The sequence below is a fragment of the Lynx canadensis genome, chromosome A1 (genome assembly GCF_007474595.2).
Source record: "Lynx canadensis isolate LIC74 chromosome A1, mLynCan4.pri.v2, whole genome shotgun sequence".
NCBI lineage: Eukaryota > Metazoa > Chordata > Mammalia > Carnivora > Felidae > Lynx > Lynx canadensis.
In genome coordinates this window covers 123,856,485-123,880,289 of record NC_044303.2, presented here as the reverse complement: position 1 = coordinate 123,880,289, position 23,805 = coordinate 123,856,485, and the positions used below count along the sequence as shown (strand labels likewise).

The window sequence follows — 23,805 nt, the reverse complement described above, 5'->3', positions numbered from 1 at the left end:
GCATCCCTTCAAACACATGGTATTTATCATTAAAATGTTAACTTGTGCCAGTTAATGTCTGAAAAATAGTTAAAACTACCTCTGAAATGACATGAAAGGATCACTTTTATTTTCATATAAAAAAAAAAATTAAGGGGCGCCTGGGTGGCTTTAGTCGGTTGAGCTCAGGTCATGATCTCATGGTTCGTTGGTTCGAGCCCTGCTTCAGGCTCTGTGCTGACAGCTCAGAGTCTGGAGCCTGCTTTGGATTCTGTGTCTCCCTCTCTCTCTGCCCTTCCCCTACTCATACTCTGTCTCTCAAAAATAAACATTAAAAAAAAAAAGATAATTACGAATCAAACTAGTAACAAATATGTTTTGAACAAAGTGCATTTTAAATTTCCAATGCAATCATTTTGTGCCCATACAAGACACAATATACTATGGGCTAGAACTCTGGTTACAGTATTTTCCCAATCATATAAAACATGTACTATAACAAGTTGAGAGAATAGCTATTCTGAAATGGAAGAACTAAATAACAGCAGGGTAAATAAAGGGCGGGAGTGTGGGGGACACACAGTATGCTGGAAAAAGGATGGACTATCCTAAGTAAATCAAGGTTCTCAGTTATTTTTCTGCTGTTTACTTACGTTTTATTTTTAAGAGTTAATATACAGTCTATCCCAATTTTACAAAGAAAAAGTATAGCTGATATAGTGGCATCCAGACTAGAAAAACATGAAGATTACACTGATGTCAGACCCAACTTCAAGTTATAGTTATAAACTGAAGTCCTCAGATTTTCAAACTTAGATTTCTCACACAAATTGTGATGTACAAATAGCCCCAAGGAATTGGAAAGGGGCAAAATAGATTTCAGGAATGCTGGTATGCTCTAAGACACCAAACTGTCTTCAATTTTAGCAGTTTCAGATCTATCTCCGATACTGTGATAATTCTTCCATTTAAGTACAAAGAACAGAAAAATAATCCACAAAGACAATTTTATAGGGCTCTCCAGATTTGCAGATCTGTTGCCCCTTGATTTTTCTTCAAACAAAACAAACTATCTGCTATGAACCACTATTATGTCATTGCGTCTGACTTCTCAGAGAAGCAGATATTCTATAAATATGAGCATAATAGCTTGGAATTACCTAGGCATAGAACAGTCATTAATTTCATTCTTATGTTCCAAAAAGATGCCAAAGAGTGGTGGTGCCGTATGGCAGCTTTACACTGCGCAAGTGGTCATACACATACCAAGTTTCCTGTGTGTTACGCAGTGTTCACAAGTGAAGTGTGTCACGCTTTCCTCTTCTCACATCCTCGGCTATGGCTACTCACCATGAAACTGTTATAAATACCCTCTTACCATTCCTACAAGCATGAAGTGTCAGTGGATGGAGATGGTGCAATCTAGGTTAGGATTTAAGAAGTCTCTAGATCCGAAATTCAAGGATAAGGCATTAGGGTGCTTAGATGCAGTTATAAACTACCATGTGATTTGTAATCACAGAGGCCGAGGTTCAAATCCTAGTGCCATCATATACCACACCTCCATGACGTTGGGAAAATTACTTTTTAAAAACTCAGCTTTCTTGAACAAAGAAGAAATAATATCTACCCTGAGTTAATCACTTTGGTGATTAGATGTAAATTATATAAAGTGTTTACTAGCACAATGCCTGGCACACAGTAGTCACATAATAGAGCAAGATTCTAGAACCACATCACTAAATGATCATTTAATGGAGGCTTAGAAATAAACTTTATGACACCATGTACACCATGTAACAGGACACCATAATAAAAAAATGCTATAAACGTCAACATTAAAACTTAAAACCAATGAAGTTCAATGTACTATAGTAAAGGCTCTAATATTCTGTTGCAGAGATGTTTGACCTTTGCATCATAAAAATCAATGATTCATCGATTAATAGTCTTTAATAATGTTAGTTTAAAAGCATATAATATTGGATGTCCCAAAATATAATTTCTCTTAAAAACAGTAACAACAGCATTTAAAATATTATAATAATCTCTACAAACTGCAAGCTCATTTACTTTCATTTTTAAAGAGTTTAATGTAAATCTCTAATTTGATAAATACCATTCACCATTATAAATATCTACATAAGCCAATATTTTTGAAATGAATAAAACATTTCTAAAACGGTCTTCTTTAAATACTGTGGGGTTTTTTTGCTTCTTGTAATTCTTATTTCTTTCATATTCCCTCTGCCATTTTTTCATTTAAAAAGTCTGTTCAGTTGAGCAACAATTATCTTACAGTCTTTAAAAATTCTGCATATTAATCTGATTCATGCTGAAGTAACATCTGACTGAGGCCAAGTTTGTTATTAGAAATGCAGTGATGGACAGCATTTTCAGCTCTTTTAAGTGGAATTAATACAGCAAGCCTTGAGGTTACTGCCAAGCAAATAAAACCAAAGAGGGGAAAAAAAAAAAAAAAACACCACACAAATATGACTTAGTAGGATCATCTGTTTATCTGTGATGGCATTATTCCATTTTATTACCGAAAATTAAAAACATTATTTTTGTTGGGGTGTGCCTGGGTGGCTCAGTCTGTGAAGCATCTGACTGTTGATTTCGGCTCAGGTCATGATCTTGTGTTCATGAGATCAAGCCCGCATCAGGCTCCACATTCAACGTGGAGCCTGAAGATTCTTTCAAAAAATAAAAAATAAAATATTATTTTTGTTTAGTTAAAACACTGCCATCCTGAGTATATAATTTCCTATCAAAAGGAATGTATGTAGGGGCAGCTGGGTGGCTCAGTTGGTTAAGCATCTGACTTCTGCTCAGGTCATAATCTCATGGTTTGCAAGTTTGAGCCCTGCGTTGGGCCCTTTCCTGTCAGCACAGAACCCCCTTCAGATTCTCTGTCCTCTCTCTGTGCCCCTCCCATGCTTGTGCTCTCTCTCTCTCTCTCAAATAAATATTAAAAAAAAAAAAAAAGGAAAGAAATGTATGCATATAGGATTTAAACATACCTTCAAAGACATCTGTCATCTTGCAGATATGAGCAAATGTTGCTCCCGTTGCCCAGGTATACACTACATCCATTAAGTGAGGTTTGAATGAGCTTAGATAAGTTTCCTCATCAATTTCCAATTTGGCTTCTGCTGAAACTTTTGCAATTCTTTTAGCACATTCCTTTGAAGATAGAAGATTTACTTAGTATTTCTTACTTCTGACCTCCCATATACTTTCTTTCTTTAGATTTCCAAAGCCAGAATTCTACAAGTTCCCTTTTTCTTCCTAGGTTAATATGCCCACAATTTGGATATTCTGTGCTTCTAAGTAGCTACAGTTCCTTTTCCACTGCTAAGTGTCAAGTAATAAAATTTCTCCATTACACTGAATTAAGAAAAATAGATCATGAGTGTGTTTTTCACCCAGTTACACCTTTAAAAAAAAAAAAAAAAAACCAAAAACAACCAGAAACTTTTCACTGAAATTATTCAAGAGTAGCATTTAACTAATCTCTAAGTATTTTATTAACAACCCAAAACCCCAAAGACATCAATAACAAAACAGATTTAGAAAAGCACAAATCCTATCGCAAAAAAATGCTTTTCCCCAACAATGCTTTAAAAAAATATAAATCTTAATTTTATTTTTTCCCCATAAAGAGAAATTTAGATCCATTCTTTCCTCCAGGGTAATATAAAAGGTCAAAAACCACCGAGTACTATATAAACTTCCCTGGTTCTGGAAGTTTAAATTTCTTAGTAACAAGGGATGTTAAATGTTCCACCGAAGAGACTTTGTTATAATTCACTCCTCCTCTTTTGTAGTGTCATATAGTTCATCTTTCCCTGTCTTTCTAATGTTGAAAAGGTAGATAAAACAGTTTATCCCCAGAAAATAAAACACACAATTACTATAAGCTACTGTGCCTTTGAGGACCCAGGGATAATTAATTTCTGAGGATAAAACATATTTTAAAACTTTGTTGTAAACTAGAATGGAAAATACACAAAAATTAAGCTAACTAAATCCTAGTCCATCAAGAAGCAGTTCTTAACACCGAGGAAAACAGTGCAGGCACGGAGTTGCTGATACAGCCTATGTGATACATTATTCCATGTTAAATCTGCACTCACAGCAACTCAATAAAATTTATTACACTGGTGGGGGAGAATTTAATAGCATTTAATAGCATTAAATGACAAGACTAACATCAAGTAACATATTTAATCCTGAAAGAAGTGGTCTCTGGAATGATAAATACTAAGACTATGAAAAATGTTTATTTTACATATTCTATTCATAAAATACGTAGTTCAAAAAATTTCTACCTGCATTTGACGAAGTGGTCCTGCTAACTGCTCAGTTAATTTGGGCATCTCACTTGACTATAAAAGAAAAGGATAAAACCTAAGTTTAAAATGCAGTATATACTTCCTGCTATAACAAAGAAAACAGAGCTTTCAGGATATCCATCAATATCAAATTATAAGACCTTAGTTATTAGCCCTTAGAATTTTTAATCACCTTAGCTGATGTAAGCAACCTTTCCTCCTAAATTATAAAGTTATTCTATTTCAGAGGAAAATATTACACTGCTAAATTTATTATTTTCTGTGGCCACAAATGGAATAGAGGGAGAGCAAATATTATAAACATGCAAAGTAGTTTAGTTACATCAAAATTATTATAAGCTATTTGATCATAGTCAGATTTTGAAATAGTTTTGGTTCCCAGGAAACTCTTAGTCTGGAAACCGAAAATTTGGGGTAAAGAACATTAAGTAGTGCCCTCAATTTTTATTTTACCCAGGTATTTCTAGCTCTCTAACAAAGTATGGGATAGTTAAAAGTTTAGTCTGAGTTGTAGTGTTCTTAAGATTGCCTTCCCACTAATGAAAAGTTCATCACTTGTTTTCAGTTAGGATAATAGGAGTTTTCAGGCCTATTACCAACTGGGCAAATGAACTTAGACAAGTGGTTTGAATTCTGTGTGTTGGTTTTCTGCCCTGTCAGAGAGAAATAAAAGGTCAGATCCTGAAAACCTATAAACTTGTGATTACAATAAAGACATTATTTGTGAACAAAATGTGATAAAGGCAGCCACAACAAAAATAAAGTCATTATAAGAATGGTATATATGTATGTGTGACATACGTATATATCTACCCTGGATTTAAATTATATGTAAATTTTTTAAAAAAAGCTCTTGTAATAGCTATGCCTTTACTTTAAGCACCAGTATTTACATAGCACTGGTTTTGTTTTGCATGTCATATGTATTATTAAGTGATAAATCATAAACTAGATTATATATATTATTCCTGTCCAGGTAAAAAAATGATGAATGGGGTGCCTGAGTGGCTCAATTGGATAAGCGTCCGACTTTGGCTTAGGTCATATCTCATGGTTTGCGAGTTAAAACCCCTGCATCAGGCTTGGCACTGGCGGTGTGGAGCCTGCTTGAGATTCTCTCTCTCTCCCTCTCAAAAATTAAATAAACTTATAAAAAAAATAATGATGAATGAAGGGGCACCTGGTTGGTTCAGTCAGTTAAACATCTGACTCTTGATTCTGGCTCAGGTCATGATCTCATGGTTCATGGGATTGAGCCCCACTTCTGACTCAGCGCTGACAGAATGGAGCCTACTTGGGATTCTCTCTGCTCCTTACCTGCTTGCATGTTCTCTTTCTCTCTCTCTCTCTCTCTCTCTCTCTCTCAAAATAAATAAATAAACTTAAAAAGAAAAAAAAGATGAATGATGAGAAAACAAAATGGCCAAAAAGAACTCAACATCTCAGTTTAATAGTGAACTCAACACTGCTCACCATCTTTGATATTGTGTCCATTCATGACTGATTAACAGTTACTGATCATTTCCTCTATGGTCATTATAAATAGAAGGCACTGGTCCTGACATAAGCAAGCTAAGTGTCATTTCACCAATGCTCTCCCATAAAATATATGCACAATTTATTCCTTCACCTCTCTTTGAAGTCTCAATTCAAATTTCACTCCATTGGGGAGGCCTTTACTAATCACCTTGTTTAAAAGAGTAATCCTATCCCCATGATTTCTGTCTGCCTCCTCTGCTTCACTTTCCTCCAAAACCTTCATCACCATTTGACATAATCTGTGTGTACTTTTTTTCTTCTTTACCTTCATCTACTAGCATATAAGTATCAGGAAAGCAAAAATTACTGCTGTACCTTAATGCCTAGGTCTGGGCACTGCACACAGGGGATGCTTAATACATATTTAGAGTTGGTTGATATTTATATTATAAAGATTGTATTTAGTCTTTAAATTACTTTTAATATAAAAAATGTAGGGACACAGTTTTAGAACACATTTCTAAAAAGAAGTGAGCATATTAAGCAGACTTGTTCATATTTGTAACAATTCCATGTGACTTTTAGCATAATTTTTCATTTTCATATTGAAAGGCACCGCCACAACAACTGATACTACATATAATACAGTGTGGTTTCACTGAACAAATCTTAATTAACCACATATAGTGACATCTTCTCCCCAAATTAAGAATTATGGTTTAGTTTAAGCCCAACTCCTTTGAAGAGGAAACATACTTGGGCTCTCAGAAAACAGTACTTTTATAGTGCCACATTAGAAAAAAAAAGCAAGTGCAAAATATCAGCTCTAAGACAAAGTTGGACACAGGCAGAAGGGCAGCAATCCAGGTCCTAACTTAGGTCTTTTCAAAGAGAATTTGACAAATACTTTTAACAATTGTCTTTGAAGTTAATGTAATGTAAAAAGAGAGTAAAACATAATATTTTGTAAAGTAATGTGTTCCTCATATGCAAATTACTTCACAGGTGAATACTGGACACTCTCAGAGGAGATAAACTGTTTCTGGATTTTTGTCCTATTTGTAATCATTGCCATATCAGCTGTAATTCTCATCAATAATTAGGGAGCTGAGAGAAAAGCACCTACTTAAGTCAACAAGTAATGTATTTGATCTGCTTAACAAGGAAATAATTAATAGATCAATGGCAGAATGGAAAAAAAAATTGTCTTCTACAGTTTACTTGAAAGTTGCACTAAATGTATATAGTAAAAGGTCTTCTAAAAATTTAGATATCAATATTAAATTATTCTTAGGAGGCAAATGTCTTTGTCTTATTTTGTCCACTTCATCCACCATGAATAAAGTTTGAAATGTAAAACATGCATTTTACTTTTTAAAACAAATCATATGGGGGGGGGGTTGGCGCCTGGGTGGCTCAGTCAGTTAAGTGTCCAACTTCAGCTCAGGTCATGATCTCGTGGTTCACAGGTTCAAGCCCCGCGTCGGGCTCTGTGCTGACAGCTCAAAGCCTGGAAGCTGCTTTGGATTCTGTGTCTCCCTTTCTCTCTGCCCCTCCCCCGCTTGCACTCTGTCTCTGTCTCTCTCTCACTCTCTCTCTCAAAAATAAACATAAAAAAAATTAAAACAAAAAACCCAAATCATATCGGCTTTTGGAATAAAGTACAAGACTAGTTCATGTTCTTGTGGTATGCCATCTAGCACTTGTTTTTGATTTTTAAGAGCTGCTGAAAGGGAGCTCTTGCTAAACCAGCAATCAGAATCCTAGAGCCACCACCTCAAACATTGCCTATGAAGATTTTAGCCTCTAGGAGGATCAGCTGTTTCAAAGTTGTTCTCCATTACTGGAAGGAGAGATATTAATTTAACCTCCCCTTTCATTTTCACTCTTTTGCCTCCCTTTATTTTCATTCATTCATCTTTTTTTCCAGGACTATCTGACTAGACCAGACTTCAAATAATGCACTGAGTTACAGAACAAATTTAAAACTTGGAATGTGATTAATGACTATCTAGAAATAAAATCCTATTTCACTCTCCTTTCTGATAATCATATTTAATTATTTACTACTTCTCTTACTATATTTGTGTTGGAGTAGCAATTTTTTTTTTATTAAATTCTTTTTTTTTCCTTTTAATGTTTATTTTTGAAAGAGAGGGAAAGAGAATGAGCAGTGGAGGGGCAAAGAGAGAGAGAGAGGGGGACAGAGGATCTGAAATGGGCTCTGCGCTGACAGCAGAGAGCCTGATTCAGGGCTCAAAGACACAAACTGTGACAGCATGACCTGAGCTGAAGTTGGACGCTTAGTGGACCCAGGCACCCAGGCTCCTCAAGTAGTGTTGATTTCTAATTAACACTGCCCACATGTAAACAGGAAATAGTTTCATAATTAAAAATATCCATAACCACTAAGTTACAGGATATATGAATTAATAAATAAGGTATATTAAATCTATTAACTCACATTCTCTTGAAACACGAAGCAGCTTAGTAGTGCCGTTGCCTGTTCTGCAGACAGGTCATTGAAAAGGCCATTAAACATCATCTCAGTTAGAAGGAGTTCATCAGCACTAGATCACCACAAAAAAGAGAATAAATTTCAAATGTCATAACATAAAAACACACATATGTTAACATACATGTTAAAATGTAACAAGTTGTTTTCTTAAAATATTTATTTTGAGAGAGAGAGGGAGAGAGGGGGAGAGGGAGAGAGGGAGAGGCAGAGAGAGAGAGAGAGAGGGAGAGAATCCCAAGCAGGCTCCGAGCTATCAGCCCAGAGCCTGACACAGGGCTCAATTTCATGAACCATGAGCTCATGCCCAGAGCCAGTATCTAGAGTCAGAGGCTTAACCAACTGAGCCAGGTGCCCCAAAATGTAACAAGTTTTTAAATAAAGCCTATTATTTGACCATGATGAGTAATCAACGAGGATGACAAGGATTTATTTAAGAAAATGGCAGGTCTTTATATTTATCAACACATCAATAATAAATGTAAAATGGGAATTTCATGTAAAAATACCATTCTAGCAAACACCAAAATGCAAACATTTACTGAAATAATTTTATTTCTTAACTCGCAGCATACCAGGAAAAAGTGTCATCACCATTTTTCCTCTGGGTCCAGGGTTCCATTTAATTGTTTTTAAGTTATTTAACAAATAATTTATAACAAAAAGGATAATGAAAAACAACTTCATTAGAAATCTTAATTAAAATGTACCCATAGTAGCCACACATTTTATTCCACAGTCTCCCAATGTTGAGAATGTGTATAACCCAGATGGGCAATGGTCTTTAAATGCTACAAATTGCTGTTCATCAACTATCATCCACAAATCTGGACTATATCCATGTAGTTTATGCAATTCTAAATTTCTTTTTTTTTTTTTTTTAATGTTTATTTGTTTTTGAGACAGAGAGAGACAGAGCATGAATGGGGGAGGGTCAGAGAGAGGGAGACATAGAATCTGAAACAGGCTCCCGGCTCTGAGCTGTCAGCACAGAGCCCGACGTGGGGCTCAAACTCATGGGCAGTGAGATCATGACCTGAGCCGAAGTCGGCCACTTAACCGACTGAGCCACCCAGGTGCCCCGCAATTCCAAATTTCAAATACATCCCCAAGAGGTACTAGCTCATCATCATGTCTGGTTTTTTTCCTGCACTTAATATTATCAAAATATACTACTGACAGCAGATTTTAAATACATCTCCTTTAAAGGTTCTAGCTTATTATTTTTTGTTCCTCTTTTGAATCATCAAAATACACTATTTTTAAAAATTTTGACAACTTGTAATTCTGTTGAAGAGAGGAAGGCCATCCTCTTTGCTGAGTAATTATTGTACAACATTTTCATATTCAGGTTTATATTATACAGATTAGAATAATCGGGGTGCCTGAGTGGCTCATCAGGTAAATGTCCAACTTCAGCTCAGGTCAGGATCTCATGGTCCGTGTTGGGCTCTGTGCTGACAGCTTGGAGCCTGGAGCCTGCTTTGGATTCTGTGTCTCCCTCTCTCCAAAAAAATAACAGTTAAAAAAAAAAAAAAAAAAAAAAAAGATTAGAATAATCAATCCAACCAATTTTTTTTTTCTCTCTCCAACTTTTTCTTGATAATTTCCTTATACTTACCATTGTTTTCAGTATTTGACCACTTAAAAACCATATCAAACACAATTTAGCAAGCAAATCATAAAAGATGAAAGACAGTTATAAATCCTTCTAGTAGAATGGGATGATCCAAGTTCTTAGCACAAAACATTACATAACTCCTTCTTGAACCGAAAGAAAAGTAAAATAGGAATCGTAACTTTTTCTTTCTGTCCTTAGAGATCTATTATTCCCTTATTGATTCTTCAGTTTGAGAATTTACCTATAGTCTAAGATTATGCTTATATGATTTCACTATCATCACTGTGTCTTATGATTTGTCTAATAATTGGAAAATATCTTTCTTTTTTTCTCCTTGCCATCATGGGTAGAAAACAAAAAATTATAAATTTTTAACTGTGTTCAGTGGAAGCTACAAAAGACTACAAAGGCAGTGTTTCTAGAATTCTGTAATCAAGGTTCCATAAAGTCTCTTACATTTATAAAACAGTAATCATGAGGGTGTTAACTCTATTTTTATTAAAAAAATTTTTTTTTAATCTTTATTCATTTCTGAGAGAGAGTGAGACAGAGGGCAAGCAGGGGAGGGTAAGACATAGAGGGAGACACAGAGTCTTAGGCAGGCTCCAGTCTGAACTGTCAGCACAGGGCCTGATGTGGTGACCTGAGCAAAAGGGGGATGCTTAATGACTGAGCCATCCAGACACGCTGGGTATTCAACTCTATTTAAAAAAAACAAACAAACTTTACTTTGACTTCTAAAAAAGGATAAAGTCTCTAATTATCAATCTTTATAAATAATTTTAACTATTCAAAAATAAAGTTAAAAACTAAATTTGGCCTTCTGATGGTAAAAGGAGAGTTAAGTCAAACAAAGAGGACAGTACAAATAAGGCAAGACAACTTAAGGAACTACATGTTACTATATACACCCTACAAAAGCAGACAGGAAAGATTACTAGATCATAGGAGAGTGATCTAACAGGTTATATAGGCAATTACATAAAAAGAAAATTGAGAAACTCAAAATAAGACTGGAGACATTCATAGCAAGTTTCATAACATCTAGGAAAAATATGCAGGAATGAGCAGGATTTGAGGTGGGAGCGAGGGAAAAGGTCATGCTAAGAGAAAGAAATACATGGGATATGGCTACAGAGGAAGGGCAACAACACTAAATTATGGAATTTATTCTAAAAGCATTAGGGAATAACTGACAGACTTTTATCAAAAGATTGACATGACAGGATTTGTGCTTTGGAAAGAATACTCTGAAAGCAGTACAAAGGATGGGTTATAGACACTCAAGATAGGAAGCAACAAAAATGAGGGCTTCTGTAGTACCCTAGCAAGAAATAATGAAGGCCCACTAGTAGTCAGTGGGAACAGTTAAAGGGGCACAGATGTGGAGGAAACAGGAAGATGGGAAGAGAGAGAGAAGGAAGAGAAGTCTAGAATGACTCCCAAGTTTTCTCTTCAGAGGCTGGGTCTTATTCAGCAAGACAGAAACCAGAGGGAGAAGCAAATACAGGGGGAAAGGTAACATACTTTCATATGTGATAGTGTTACTTCTATCTCTCTACCTAGTCAGTTTTAGAATATAACCAATACCATTCTCCCAAGACTAAATCCAGCTATAGATACTTAAGAGAAATTAATTTCTATGTTGTTAGATTCTATATAATATTACAAAGAAATAATTCCAATAACATTATTTTTGGCATATGAATTAGTAGACCAGTGTCGTGGTGAAGCTTTATTCCTGGGTAAATTATTAACCTTAAGGTGCCTACGATTCTTTAATGACAAAGTAGGAAAGTAGGTTTAAGGAAAACTAGATGCTGACATGCCAAATCTAACTTGAACAAATGATATATTTGACCCAGACAGTGACTAAAAAATTATGAATTAGCTTGTGAACACTTAAAAAAAACAAAGGATTTCATTTCACCTAAAAATCTGGATTTTTGGCTTTTCTAAATTGAAAAATCTGATAACACATTATTCCGTAATAACAACTATTTGGGGCTGGGTTGTTGCTGCCCCCTTTTGGTGGCCAAGAATTGTTCTTGTTTACCACAGTCTCCTCCTGGCTGGCTCCTGTAGACACCAGTTCTTAACATCCGAACTAAATGATCAATAAGAGTAGTATGAATAGGCCTGCCCCAGAAATGTCTGAAACCATATACAAGGCCTATAATTCTCCAGCTCCATCCATTAGAGCCACGGTGAATATACAAGTAACTGTTTCAAAAACATTTTTTATGAACTCATTGAGAATAATGGTTGTTAAACCATGGACAAAACAAGATATATCTTCAGGCTAATGGAAATCACATAGAGACCTTGAACCAGAACCGTTCAATAGGCCCTTCCTGAGTTTCTGATGCACAGAAACCACCAGAGACAATGAAATGACTGCTATAGTTTCAAGTCATTTAGTTTTAAGGTCATTTGTAATATGGTAAAAGATCACCAAGATAGATAATATCTTATATCCAGTTTTATGCTGTGGCCTATAATATGCTTTGCTGTAATTCCCTAATTGTAAGCCCCAAACTTTAATAACAACTTTAATATATATAAAAAGCAAATGGTTATTACACTAAAGTTTAAGGTGGGAATATGTCCATAATTGTAAATAAGAATTCAGTACACAAAACTGTGTATAAACTAAGATTAGAATTATGTAAAAATCCAGAATGCATTAACAAAAAGAAAAAAAGGATTACATCAATATGCCAATTGCATTTGTATCAAATAGTGGAATGAGGGGCGCCTGGGTGGCTGAGTTAGTTGAGTGACTTCAGCTCAGGTCACGATCTCACAGTTTGTGGGTTCAAGCCGCAAGTCAGGCTTTGTGCTGAAAGCTTGGGCCTGGAGCCTGCTTGGGATTCTCTGTTTCCCTCTCTCTCTGCTCCTGCTCTGTCTCTCAAAAATAAACATTAAAAAAATTTTTTTTAATTAGTAGGTGGAAGAAAATTTTTTTAATGTTTATTTATTTATTTAGAGAGAGAGAGAGACAGAGAGAGAGCATGAGCAGGGGAGGGACAGGAAAGAGGGAGAAAGAGAATCCCAAGCAGGCTCCACACTATCAGTGTGGAACCATGAGATCATGACCTGCACCGAAATCAATAATTGGACACTTAACTGACTGAGCCACCCAGGCACCCCATGAGATTTTTAAAATTCTTTTTCTAATTTCTCTAATTTAATTCTTTTCTAATTTCTCAATTTCATCATCAAAAACTGCATTTACTGGGGCGCCTGGGTTGTTCAGTTGGTTAATGTATCCAACTCTTGGTTTCGGCTCAGGTCACAATCTCACAACTTGTGAGTTTGAGCCCCATGTCAGGCTCTGCATGCTTTGCCAGCACAGAGCCTGCTTAAGATTTCTCCCTCCCTCTCTCTCTCAAAATAAATAAATGAACTTAAAAAAAAAAGTGCCCATTTAAGGTGCCTGGGTGGCTCAGTCGGTTAAGAGTCCAACTTCAGCTCAGGTCATTATCTCACATTTTGTGGGTTTGAGCCCCGCGTCGGGCTCTATGCTGACAGCTTGGAGCCTGGAGCCTGCTTCGGATTCCGTGTCTCCCTCTCTCTCTGATCCTCCCCCACTTGCACTCTGTCTCTCTCTCTCTCTCAAAAATAAACATTAAAAACAACAAAAAAAGTGCCCATTAAAAAAAAACAAACACACTATCTCATTTTAAAATCAGTTTTCTAGAACAACCAGGTTTTACCTGCTTATCTCACAAGCCACTCGTCCTTTCATCTCTATGACATCAGAAGAAGTAGCAAATCCCAACCTCCTTAAAACACGTTTGCGGCATTTGAGCTCATCCATTTGTAGGACAGTTCTTGCTTTCTTTAGTTCTCGCTTTGCAGATTTAATATCTATTGCAATCTAAGGCATATGAAAGTATAAAGAAAGTTCAATAAAGTAAACAAAGTAAAATGAAATTTACTCATGTAATGAAATAAAAAATCTTTCATAAGGATACCTTACAAGGATACCTGGAACTTCTTAGATACTTACCTAGGATATTAGAAAAAAGGAAATAATACATCTGTAGTTATTAAATACTTGTAGAAATGTTAAATATATGGAAATATAAAACATCCATTTGAAAAATGTAAGGCAACTTAGGGAGATATAGGAGTTGATAAAGTTTAAGAAGTTGGGGAACAGAGTATGATTCTTGCTTAAATAAGGAGCAAGGAGGAAAGTCTAGAAGGAGAGTTGGACAGCCAGCAGCTAGATAAGGTAACCTGCTGGAGGTAGAAAAAGTCAGTGGTAAATTAGAATAGGCTTTCCCAAGATAAGATTTGACCATTAATCATGCTTCTAAAGCAGCATCAGCTCCAGCTTTTCATCCTTAGAAAATGAGGGGGTAGCTTAGAGAAGAACAAAGAGGAGATATATGAATCTTATTTCTTGGCTACTAATATTTCCCCCATGATGTGTCCTGAAAGGTGTTCCTTTCTCTTTGCCTTCTAATTCTATCATAAAATTGCCAAAGCTGGAAATGGCTTTAGCAAAGAGAACAGGTCTTTATTCTATATTTTAAAAGGAAAATGTATTTTTAGGTCATCCTTCAGAGTGGATGAGTTTTAAAATTCTATTTATCAGTAAATATTACATACTTTCAAACTGTGACAAGAATATCATAGTACAAGAGCAAGACAACACTGGATTCCAAGGTTAGGGCTTCAAATTCAGAAAAAGACTGGCAAAAAGAAAATTTTAGGGAATAGAAGTTAAAATTCAAAGATTCTGGAATTTTGGAGATTTATTAAGACTCAGTTGAGGAGCAGAAATGATAAAGGCAAAACAGTGGTCAGTAATGGATATTTACTGACAGCTAACTATGTACCCTATTTTCAGTGCTTTACATTATTTATTTTTAAAAAATTTTTTAATGTTTATTTATTATTTTGAGGTGAGGGGCAGAGAGAGGGAGACACAGAATATGAAGCAGGCTCCAGGCTCTGAGCTGTCAGCACAGAACCTGACGCAGGGCTTGAACTCCTAGACCGAGAGAGATCATGACCTGAGCTGAAGTTGGATGCTTAACTGACTGAGCCACCCAGGTGCCCCGAATTTTTATTTTTTTTAAATGTTTATTTGAGAGAGAGTGAGCGCCGAGTGGAGGAGGGGCAGAGAGAGAGACTCTCAAGCAGGCTCTGCACTGTCAGCACAGAGCCTCATGGAGGGTTCGATCCCACAAACCATGAGATCATGATCTGAGCTGAAATCAAGAGTTGGACACTTAACTGACTGAGCCACCCAGGTGCTGCTACATTACTTCATTTAATTCTTATAGTAATATATAGGGTAGGTAACTAATATTAAATACGAATTTTACAAAGATAAAAATCTGAGACAGAGATTACTAAGTAATTTGGTCAAAATCACAGAGCTAGTGATTAATAAAGATGGCATTCAAAACCACTCTGCCAGCCTTGAGAATCCAATCTCTTAATGGGTATCTACACTGTTATGAACAAATGTGTTGTCATAATGCTATGAGGATAAAAAGAATGCTTTCTATGCTAGACCACTTTCTGCATAACTAGCATAGCTATACTAGCATAACTCATCAGGTCTATTATATTAAAAAAAGTTGTTTTCTACAGTGTCTTTGAAAGAGGATGTCCTCTTTAGGATGACCTAAAAGAGAAGACTGCTAAGTACTCAGAGGCATATAAAGCTTACCAGTTAGTAGAAGACAGCCCCCTATTAAAGATTTTTTTCCTCAATAAATTTTACTGAAATGTACTTTGGATATACTGAGTTAAATAAAATATTATTAGAATTAATTTCACTTTTTGAAATGTGGTTACTGGAGAATTTGCTTTTTCAGACAATGCTACAAGAACATACTTGTACTACCTCACCTTGGAGTCTCAATTCCTAGAAGCAGGAAAACTTGGTCAGGTATGAGCACTTAAAATGATGACAGCTGAGGGATCAGATTTTTATCTTCTTAGGCAGGGTTAAGGGATGTGAAATTTATCCTTCAGTCAGTAGGAGGCCATAAAAAGACTTGTTTTTCCTTCCCTAAATTGTTAACTCTTTGTAGTTTTCTTTTATTATAAAATGTTATAGAAGCACATTACAGACAATTAGGGAGAAAAAACAGGAAGAAAAAAACACTGCTATAATCTCATTGCCCAAACAACCACTTAAGGTTTCCCTTTTTGTCTTTTTGGTATATGTTTTTATTTTTGCTAAATTATAATCATAGTCCACATCAATTTCAGATCCAACTTTTTACATTTAATGCTCTTGTGTAAGCATTTTTCCATGTACTGTTGAGTTTTCACAACAAGATTATTTAGTCAGTCCCTTAGCCAGACACTAAGGCCTTTTTCCTTTATGTCAGAGTAGCTCAGGTAACACCACTCTCTGTGGCTTCGCACCGTTTTCTTTGTGGACGTTTTCCAGTCATTATTCAACCAAGCTCAAGTCTCTTTGTTTTTGTGTTGTGGAACTGCTAAGGGTGACTCTCTGGTGGAAACAGAGAAAATAAATTTAAGGAGGTAGGGAGCTGATGCAATGGTCCCAAGGAGAGATGAACAGGCCAGGATCATGGGTATCCTTGTAGAAGTTACTAACGCTTTTGGTTTCTCAGTTTCCTCATCTTGAGCAGTACCTTCATGGTGGATCAGAGCATGGTGCACTACACGTCCACCAAGAACACAGCTGCTGTGCCCCACCGCAGCCCAGGGCCCCATTATGTTAGTTCACAGAAAGCTAGAACGAGTGTTGTAAAACTGTGAACTAAACATGCTACTCTGTTAAGCCAAGAAGTTTCCACTCACACACTTGTTCAATAAATACTAGGTATCTATTTTATAAAGAGATCACTTGGGATAGAGGAGAGTACAAGAAAGCTAAAATGAAATGCCTGACCCTAAAGAGTTTAAAATAATAGTTTGTGTTAACAGGAAGACTAATGTGATAAAAGTGGCATGCGATTAAAAGCTGAAAAGGCTTAACAGCAAGGAGCTGTAAGTTTGAAGGTGGATGGAACATTTCTAGAGTACAAAAGATTCTAGTTGAAGAGAAGTATACAGTGGAAAGGAATGTCTTCACTTCAAAAAGCTTTTCCTAAATTCATTATTCACAATGAATAATGTATCTGTGAGGCAGTACAAGTATGTTCTTGTAGCACTGTCTGAAAAAGCAAATTCTCCAGTAACCACATTTTAAAAAGTGAAATTAATTCTAATAATATTTTATTTAACTCAGTATATCCAAAGTACATTTCAGTAAAATTTACTGAGGAAAAAAATCTTTAATAGGGGGCTGTCTTCTACTAACTGGTAAGCTTTATATGCCTCTGAGTACTTATCACAGTCTTCTGCTCTTTTAGGCCATCCTAAATTAATTATCTGTAAATTAACTAGCTTTTCTGGTTAGAGACTACAGCTAATTACCCTAAAAGCTGAGCTATTACACACCACTAGGAAGGCTATAATCAAAAACACAGACAATAACAAGTGTTGGTGAGAACACAGAGATATAAGAGCTTTCATAAATTGCTGTAAATGTATGCATGTACATTTACATACACGTAAAGTGGTATAGCCACTTGGGGAAAAAGTCGGCAGTTTCTCAAAAGGTTAAGCCTAGACTTACTATATGACCCAGCAATTCTACCTAATTCCACACAGGAGAAATGAAAATATCTTCACACAAAACTCGTACATAAAACTTGGTAGCAGGGTTACTCAAAACAGCCAAAAAGTGGAAAAACCCCAAATGTCTATCATCTGTTGAATTGTTAAACAAAATGTGGTATATGCATATAATGGAATATTTTTCAGCCATTAAAAGGAATAAAGTACTAATTCATGGCTACCACATGGATGAACCTTGAAGACATTATGCTAAGTGGAGAAAGCTGACACAAAAGGCCACATACTGTAGGATTTTACTTATATGAAATCTCCAGGATAGGCAAATTGACAGAGGCAGAAAGGAGATTTGTAGTTGCTAGGGGCTGCAAGATGGGAGAAATAGAGTTGACTGCCAATTAGTATAAGGTTTCTTTTGGGGATGATGGAAATGCTCTGGAATTGTGACAGTGGTATGGTTGCAGTTATCTGTAAATATACTAGAAACCAATGAAATGTATGCTTTAAAAGGGTAAATATTACTATACATGAATTATATTACATTTAAAAAAACTTAAGAAAAACCATCAAATACCAAATTATAACAAAATGATCTTCATCTTGTCTTGCTGATAAGAGGTGATGGTCTCCTCAAAAGATAAGGAGGTATTTCCCTGTGTTAGCTGATGAAACCAATAGGAAAAGAAAATAGAAAACACATAATCATCTATTTAGTAAAATATATAGAATTTTATGATACAAACTAAGTTTTTGCCATACCTGTGCTTTTTTTTCACAAAGAGTATACACTGTTTCCAAATTTGGATCATTGTGAAGTGGATGAGAATACATTCTATGTTCAAAAGCCTCTACTTTCTGGATGACTTTTTTCAGCCCTTGATCTTGAATGCCCATATCATCAATAGGATCTAATAAGGGAACACCATCCGGAAAACGTTTCTGAACTTCCTGAAACAAAAAATTTATAGACAAAATTATTTAAGACTAAATAAATATTTCCTTCTATGTACTTCTGTGCACAAACACATTGAAAAATGCACTTAAACCTGGATTGCACTTTTCCGTTGCATTTGGTTTTGAAACCTCCTTTTGAATCATACCATGATATACCGATACAGGGATGTGTTAAATTTATTAATAATTTTAGTATTTAGAGCTGAATAGTTCTAAGTGTGGTACAACTTATTGCTAAACACATTATTGTACATTTAGGTTGTTGTAACCTTTCACTGTCATAAATAATCCTATATTAAACAACCCAGGTGTAAATGGTTTTCAGTTTTCACATTATTTCCTTGGGGCTGATTCCTAGGGGAGTGGGGTACTACTGAGTCGAAAGACGTAAGTTTTTTAAAGGGTCCAGATTCCTGTCATTAATTTTGTGTTTTGGGGTCTTTTCTTTTCTTCTTCTTTTTTTTTTTTTTTTTTAAACATGATTTAACTGTTAAATATAATGAGCATCTGAGTTCAGAGAAGGGACAGCTCACTGTAGGCTGGTACTGCCCTGGGGAGACTTTCAAGGTCTTGGGATAGGCCTTAAAGGTAAAATAGAATTTGGTGAGTTAGGGATAAAACAACAACAACAAACAGTTTATCCACATAAAAATTCTATAAAACTGTCAAGACAATTATTCAATTCAGAAAGCCTGCCTAGGACCACAGCTTGAATGTTCCTGCTCTACAATGAAAGCATCCTGTTTATCTTTGTTTTCTCAAATTCAAGTACAGAGCCTTTGCTGACCAGTAAATGATAATCCAAATGTTTGCTGACCAAATAACTAACAAAATTCCATTTTCTTCCCCTACTGGAAAATGGATTTCTAGAATGTCATAATTTTTCTTATTGAAAATAAAACTAAAAAATGGTTAAAAGTCCTGGCACAGGATTTTTATACATAAAATTTTTAATGCAGTCTTAAATATTTTTTTTTTCAACAAATAAAGCAAAACATTTTGCATAAAACAGTAGCTATGTTTTCCTTTTTGGGTTCTCCCTTACTTCTCACTTTTGGTATATTCAAGGAGTGGACAATCTATACAAAAATCACGAACTTCCACTACTGGCAGTGTTTATAGTTTTTTGTTTTGGTTTTTTTTTAAAGAAAGAAATATATTTTAAAGCATTTAAGCTGTCTTGTTATAAATTCTATTTATCTTTACATAAAATTTATATTTAAATTTATAAAACTAATACGTGTACCTGTATTGACTTTAAAACACTCTGTCTATTATCCACTGGCCGAAGGTCTTTAGGAATATAAAGCCTAACACTGCTGATAGCAGACAGGAGGTGCACCAAAACTGGAACAACCTACCAAGAAAAAGTTACAGAATGCTACAATTAAAACTGCACATTTTCAAACTCTGTCATTTCCCAGATTTAGCTTGAATCCTTAAAATGAAGCTGTATTTACAATTTGTAACACATATGATTAAGTAGGTAATAATCACTATAGAAGCACCTATCTTACCAGAAACTGTATTTCAAAAGTAAAACGTAATTCAAACTTCTAAATAACAGGTAAATAAATGGTACCTAAAAATTAGTTATTCCCTCAACACAGAATCCATGCTTTATTTATTTGCATGTACTTATTATTGGCACTTTTTGAATATCTTAAAATATAACAGCACTACACAGGAAGGAAAGACTCCTGTTTATGGGTGAGTAGGATTCATGTAAGCTCTAGATAGGTTTTAATGAAGAGATGAAAAAAAGTATTTCAACCACAGAAAACAGTATACTCCATTAGACATAATATTCAAGAATCACCTATCTTCAAACTTTCTTTCATGTTCTCTCCTGACAAGAATACCTTTTCCTCACCATGAAGTATACCATTTTGCTTCCTTTAAGGACACTGACTTTAAATTTGGAGGTTGTCTGTACACTGAGAAGTTAACACTTTTAAAGGTCCAAATTCATCAGTGTATTATTCTCAATGGCTACCTTACTCTGATCGCTACTAAAAAAAACAGCTGCCATTGGCTTGCTGGTTAACAAATATATTCATAGTGTTTTATTGAATAAAATGGTAGAGCAGTTGAGCAGAGTTTCTAAAGTCAAGACTGCCTGGGTTTTGATTCAGTTTTCTGCTAGTTTTGAGACCTTGAGTAAGTCCAAATTTTTTAGGCTTCATTATTCCCATTTTAAAAATGGAGATGAAATTATATCTATCTCATTAAACTGTTGTGAGAATTAAATGAAATAATGCATGTAAAGTGTTTTAAAATAGTTAATAAGCACCTTTAAAAAATGTTATTTAGCGTAAAAGCTAAAAGAACAGAGATCATATTCAAATACCAAAGAGAAAAGAAAGAAAAAAATGGAGAAAGTATGTATTGTTTAAAGCAGACAACTACAACTTCTTATTCAAAAGTGACTAAAATAATAATACAACAAACTGTCCACTGTATTTTCTCAACTAGATCTTTCCAACTGTTAATAGCTTGCCATATGTGCTTTTCCTCTTTCTAGTTAAGACTTTGGGATTTTGGTGGGGGAGTGTTTTTCTTTCTGCCTTCCTTTTTCCTATTTTAACCATTTAAAATTAATTTGCAGATAACATGCCACTTCACCTCACCAGCAAATACTTTATCATGTATCTTCTAAGAATTACCTCATTATACCATAAAAATTTAATAATATAATCTAATATACAGTTCATATTCAAATTTCCCCAAATGACTCACTAATGCCATTTACAGATACTACCACCAGCTTTATTTTTTTTTTAAGTTTATTTTTTTGACAGAGAGAGAGAGAGCGAGAGAGAAAGAATAAATCACGAGTTGGCAGGATTAGCGTGGAGCCTGATACAGGGCTCGAACTCATGAAACCAAGAGATCATAACCTGAGCCAAAAGTGAGTTGGACACTTAACTTGACTGAGCCACCCAGGTACCCCGATACTACCACCACTTTTGGATCTAAGATCCAGCCAAGGATCATTTCTTGCATTTAGTTGTCAGATCTCTTTAGCCTTTTTAAATCTAGAATACTGCCTACTTTGTTTTTATGGAATTGACTTTTATATAATTTCAAATTTTTACAAAAGTTACTAGAACAAAGAGTTCCCATAAACCTTTATTCAGATTCACCAAATATTCACATTTGCCCCATTTGCTTTATCATTCTCTCTCCCCACACATATACCACATCCATAGTACAAGTATTAAAAGAGGGAAATTTAATGTTGAAACAATTATTATCTAATCTATAATGCATATTAATATTCCATCTACTTCTCCAATTGCCTCCTAAAATGTGCCTTTTATACCACACTTGTTCTCTCCCACCACTCTACGTATCCAAATTAGGATGATAAATTATTTTTACTTGTGGTAATTCTTTATTTTACTTTAATCTGGAACAGTTTCTTTTGTGTGTGTGTGTGTGTGTGTGTGTGTGTGTGTGTGTGTGTGTGTGTGTGCTGCTCAGGACACTGACATTTTTGAATACACTAATTATTTTATGAACGCCTCTGAATTTGGGTTTGTCTCATTATGATGAATCATGAAATTCAGGATATGAATTTTTGGCAGAAATGATGTTTTTTGTTCTTCCTGTCCACTGGTCAACATTACTAGTGATATTAATTTTTATGACTTGATTCAAGTGGTTATCTCTGGCATTCTCTAATGTAAACTTACTACTTTTCCCTTTACAATTAATAAGAAACTTATAGGGATATTCATTACTTTGTAAATATCCCATTCCTCATTTAAACTTTCAACTGACTAGTTTTAGGATCCATGGATTAGTTATTTGGTAGTTGCCTAATGGCGACTTTTCTAACATACTCGTTCCTTCTATATTTTACCTACCTACCTACCTACCTACCTATCTACCTACCTACTTACCTATCTACCTCAGTATGGATTTGGGGCTGCTTTCACTTGATTATAATATTTTAATATAATTATTTTTATTTTCAAGTTGTCAATTTCATGTTTAAATAAGACATTATGAGGGCTGAACTGGTTACTGAACCAGCAATTTGTGACCCTTGCAAATAACAGATGCAGTGTCTGAATCGAAAGAGAACACACACATGTATGTACATTATTCAAAACGTCAGAAAACAACAACATCCAGGAAGACATCCAGGTGGCTTACAGATACATGAAAAGATGCTCAACGTCACTCATCATCAGGGAAATACAAATCAAAACTATGATGAGATACCACCTCAAACCTATGACAGTGGCTAACATTAACAACACAAGAAACAAAAGGGTTGGCCAGCATGCGTCGAAACAGGAATCCCCTTGCACTGCTGGTGGGTATGTAAACTGGTGCAGCTACTCTGGAGAACAGTGTTTTGGAAGTTCCTCAAAAAACTAAAAATAAAACTACTCTACAATCCAGCAATTGCACTATTAGGCATTTACCCAAAGGACACAAAAATACAGATTTGAAGGGGTACATGCACCCAATGTTTATAGCAACATTATCAATAACAGCCAGACTATGGAGGGAGTCCAAATGTTCACTGATGATTGGATAAAGAAAATGTGGTATACATATGCAATAGAATATTACTCAGCCATCAAAAAGAATAAAATCTTGCCATCTGCAATGACATGGATGGGGGTAGAATGTACTATGCTAAGAGAAATAAATGTATCAGAGAAAGATATAATGAGTTCACTCATGTGTGGATTTTAAGACACAAAACAGATGAACATATGGGAAAGCTGGAGGAAAGAGAAGAAAGGGACACAAATCACAAGAGACTCTTTAATGATAGAGGATAAAATGAGAGTTGACGGAAGTGGGTGTGAGACGGGCTAGACTGGGTGATGAGTATTAAGTAGGGCACTTGTGATAAGCATTGGGTGTTGTATGGAAATGATGAATAACTGAATTCTACTTTTGAAACCAACACTGCACTGTATATTAACTAATTAAAATTTTAAAAAAGGAAAAAGATAAGCAAATGATAAGGTAGCTAACATCAGAAGTCAGTAAGTTTAAGTGAATACAACCTAAATAAGTTTCAGATGATCTCATTTCTTCAAATCAAGGACATTAGCTAAAATATAATTTTTGAATTTTTCATCCAGAAAAGATACATGCAGTTTTTTTTAGTGTTTATTTATTTTTTTGAAGGAGAAAGAGACAGAGCATGAGCAGGGGAGGGGCAGAGAGAGAGACACACACACACACACAGAATCTGAAGCAGGCTCTAGGTTTCACGCTGTCAGCAAAGAGCCCAATGTGGG

General features: G+C 35.2%; 1 protein-coding gene across 1 annotated transcript in view; it reads right to left on the bottom strand.

Annotated features, from left to right (window-relative positions):
- Positions 1-23,805, bottom strand: part of MTREX (Mtr4 exosome RNA helicase) — a 110,003-nt gene that overhangs the window by 8,655 nt on the left and 77,543 nt on the right. The window contains exons 20-25 of the mRNA XM_030321033.2: positions 19,779-19,889; positions 18,338-18,526; positions 13,675-13,838; positions 8,284-8,389; positions 4,317-4,373; positions 3,006-3,168 (exon numbers count right to left, since the gene is read on the bottom strand). Coding sequence (XP_030176893.1) covers positions 3,006-3,168; positions 4,317-4,373; positions 8,284-8,389; positions 13,675-13,838; positions 18,338-18,526; positions 19,779-19,889 — 790 coding nt within the window. The remainder of the gene's footprint in view (positions 1-3,005; positions 3,169-4,316; positions 4,374-8,283; positions 8,390-13,674; positions 13,839-18,337; positions 18,527-19,778; positions 19,890-23,805) is intronic.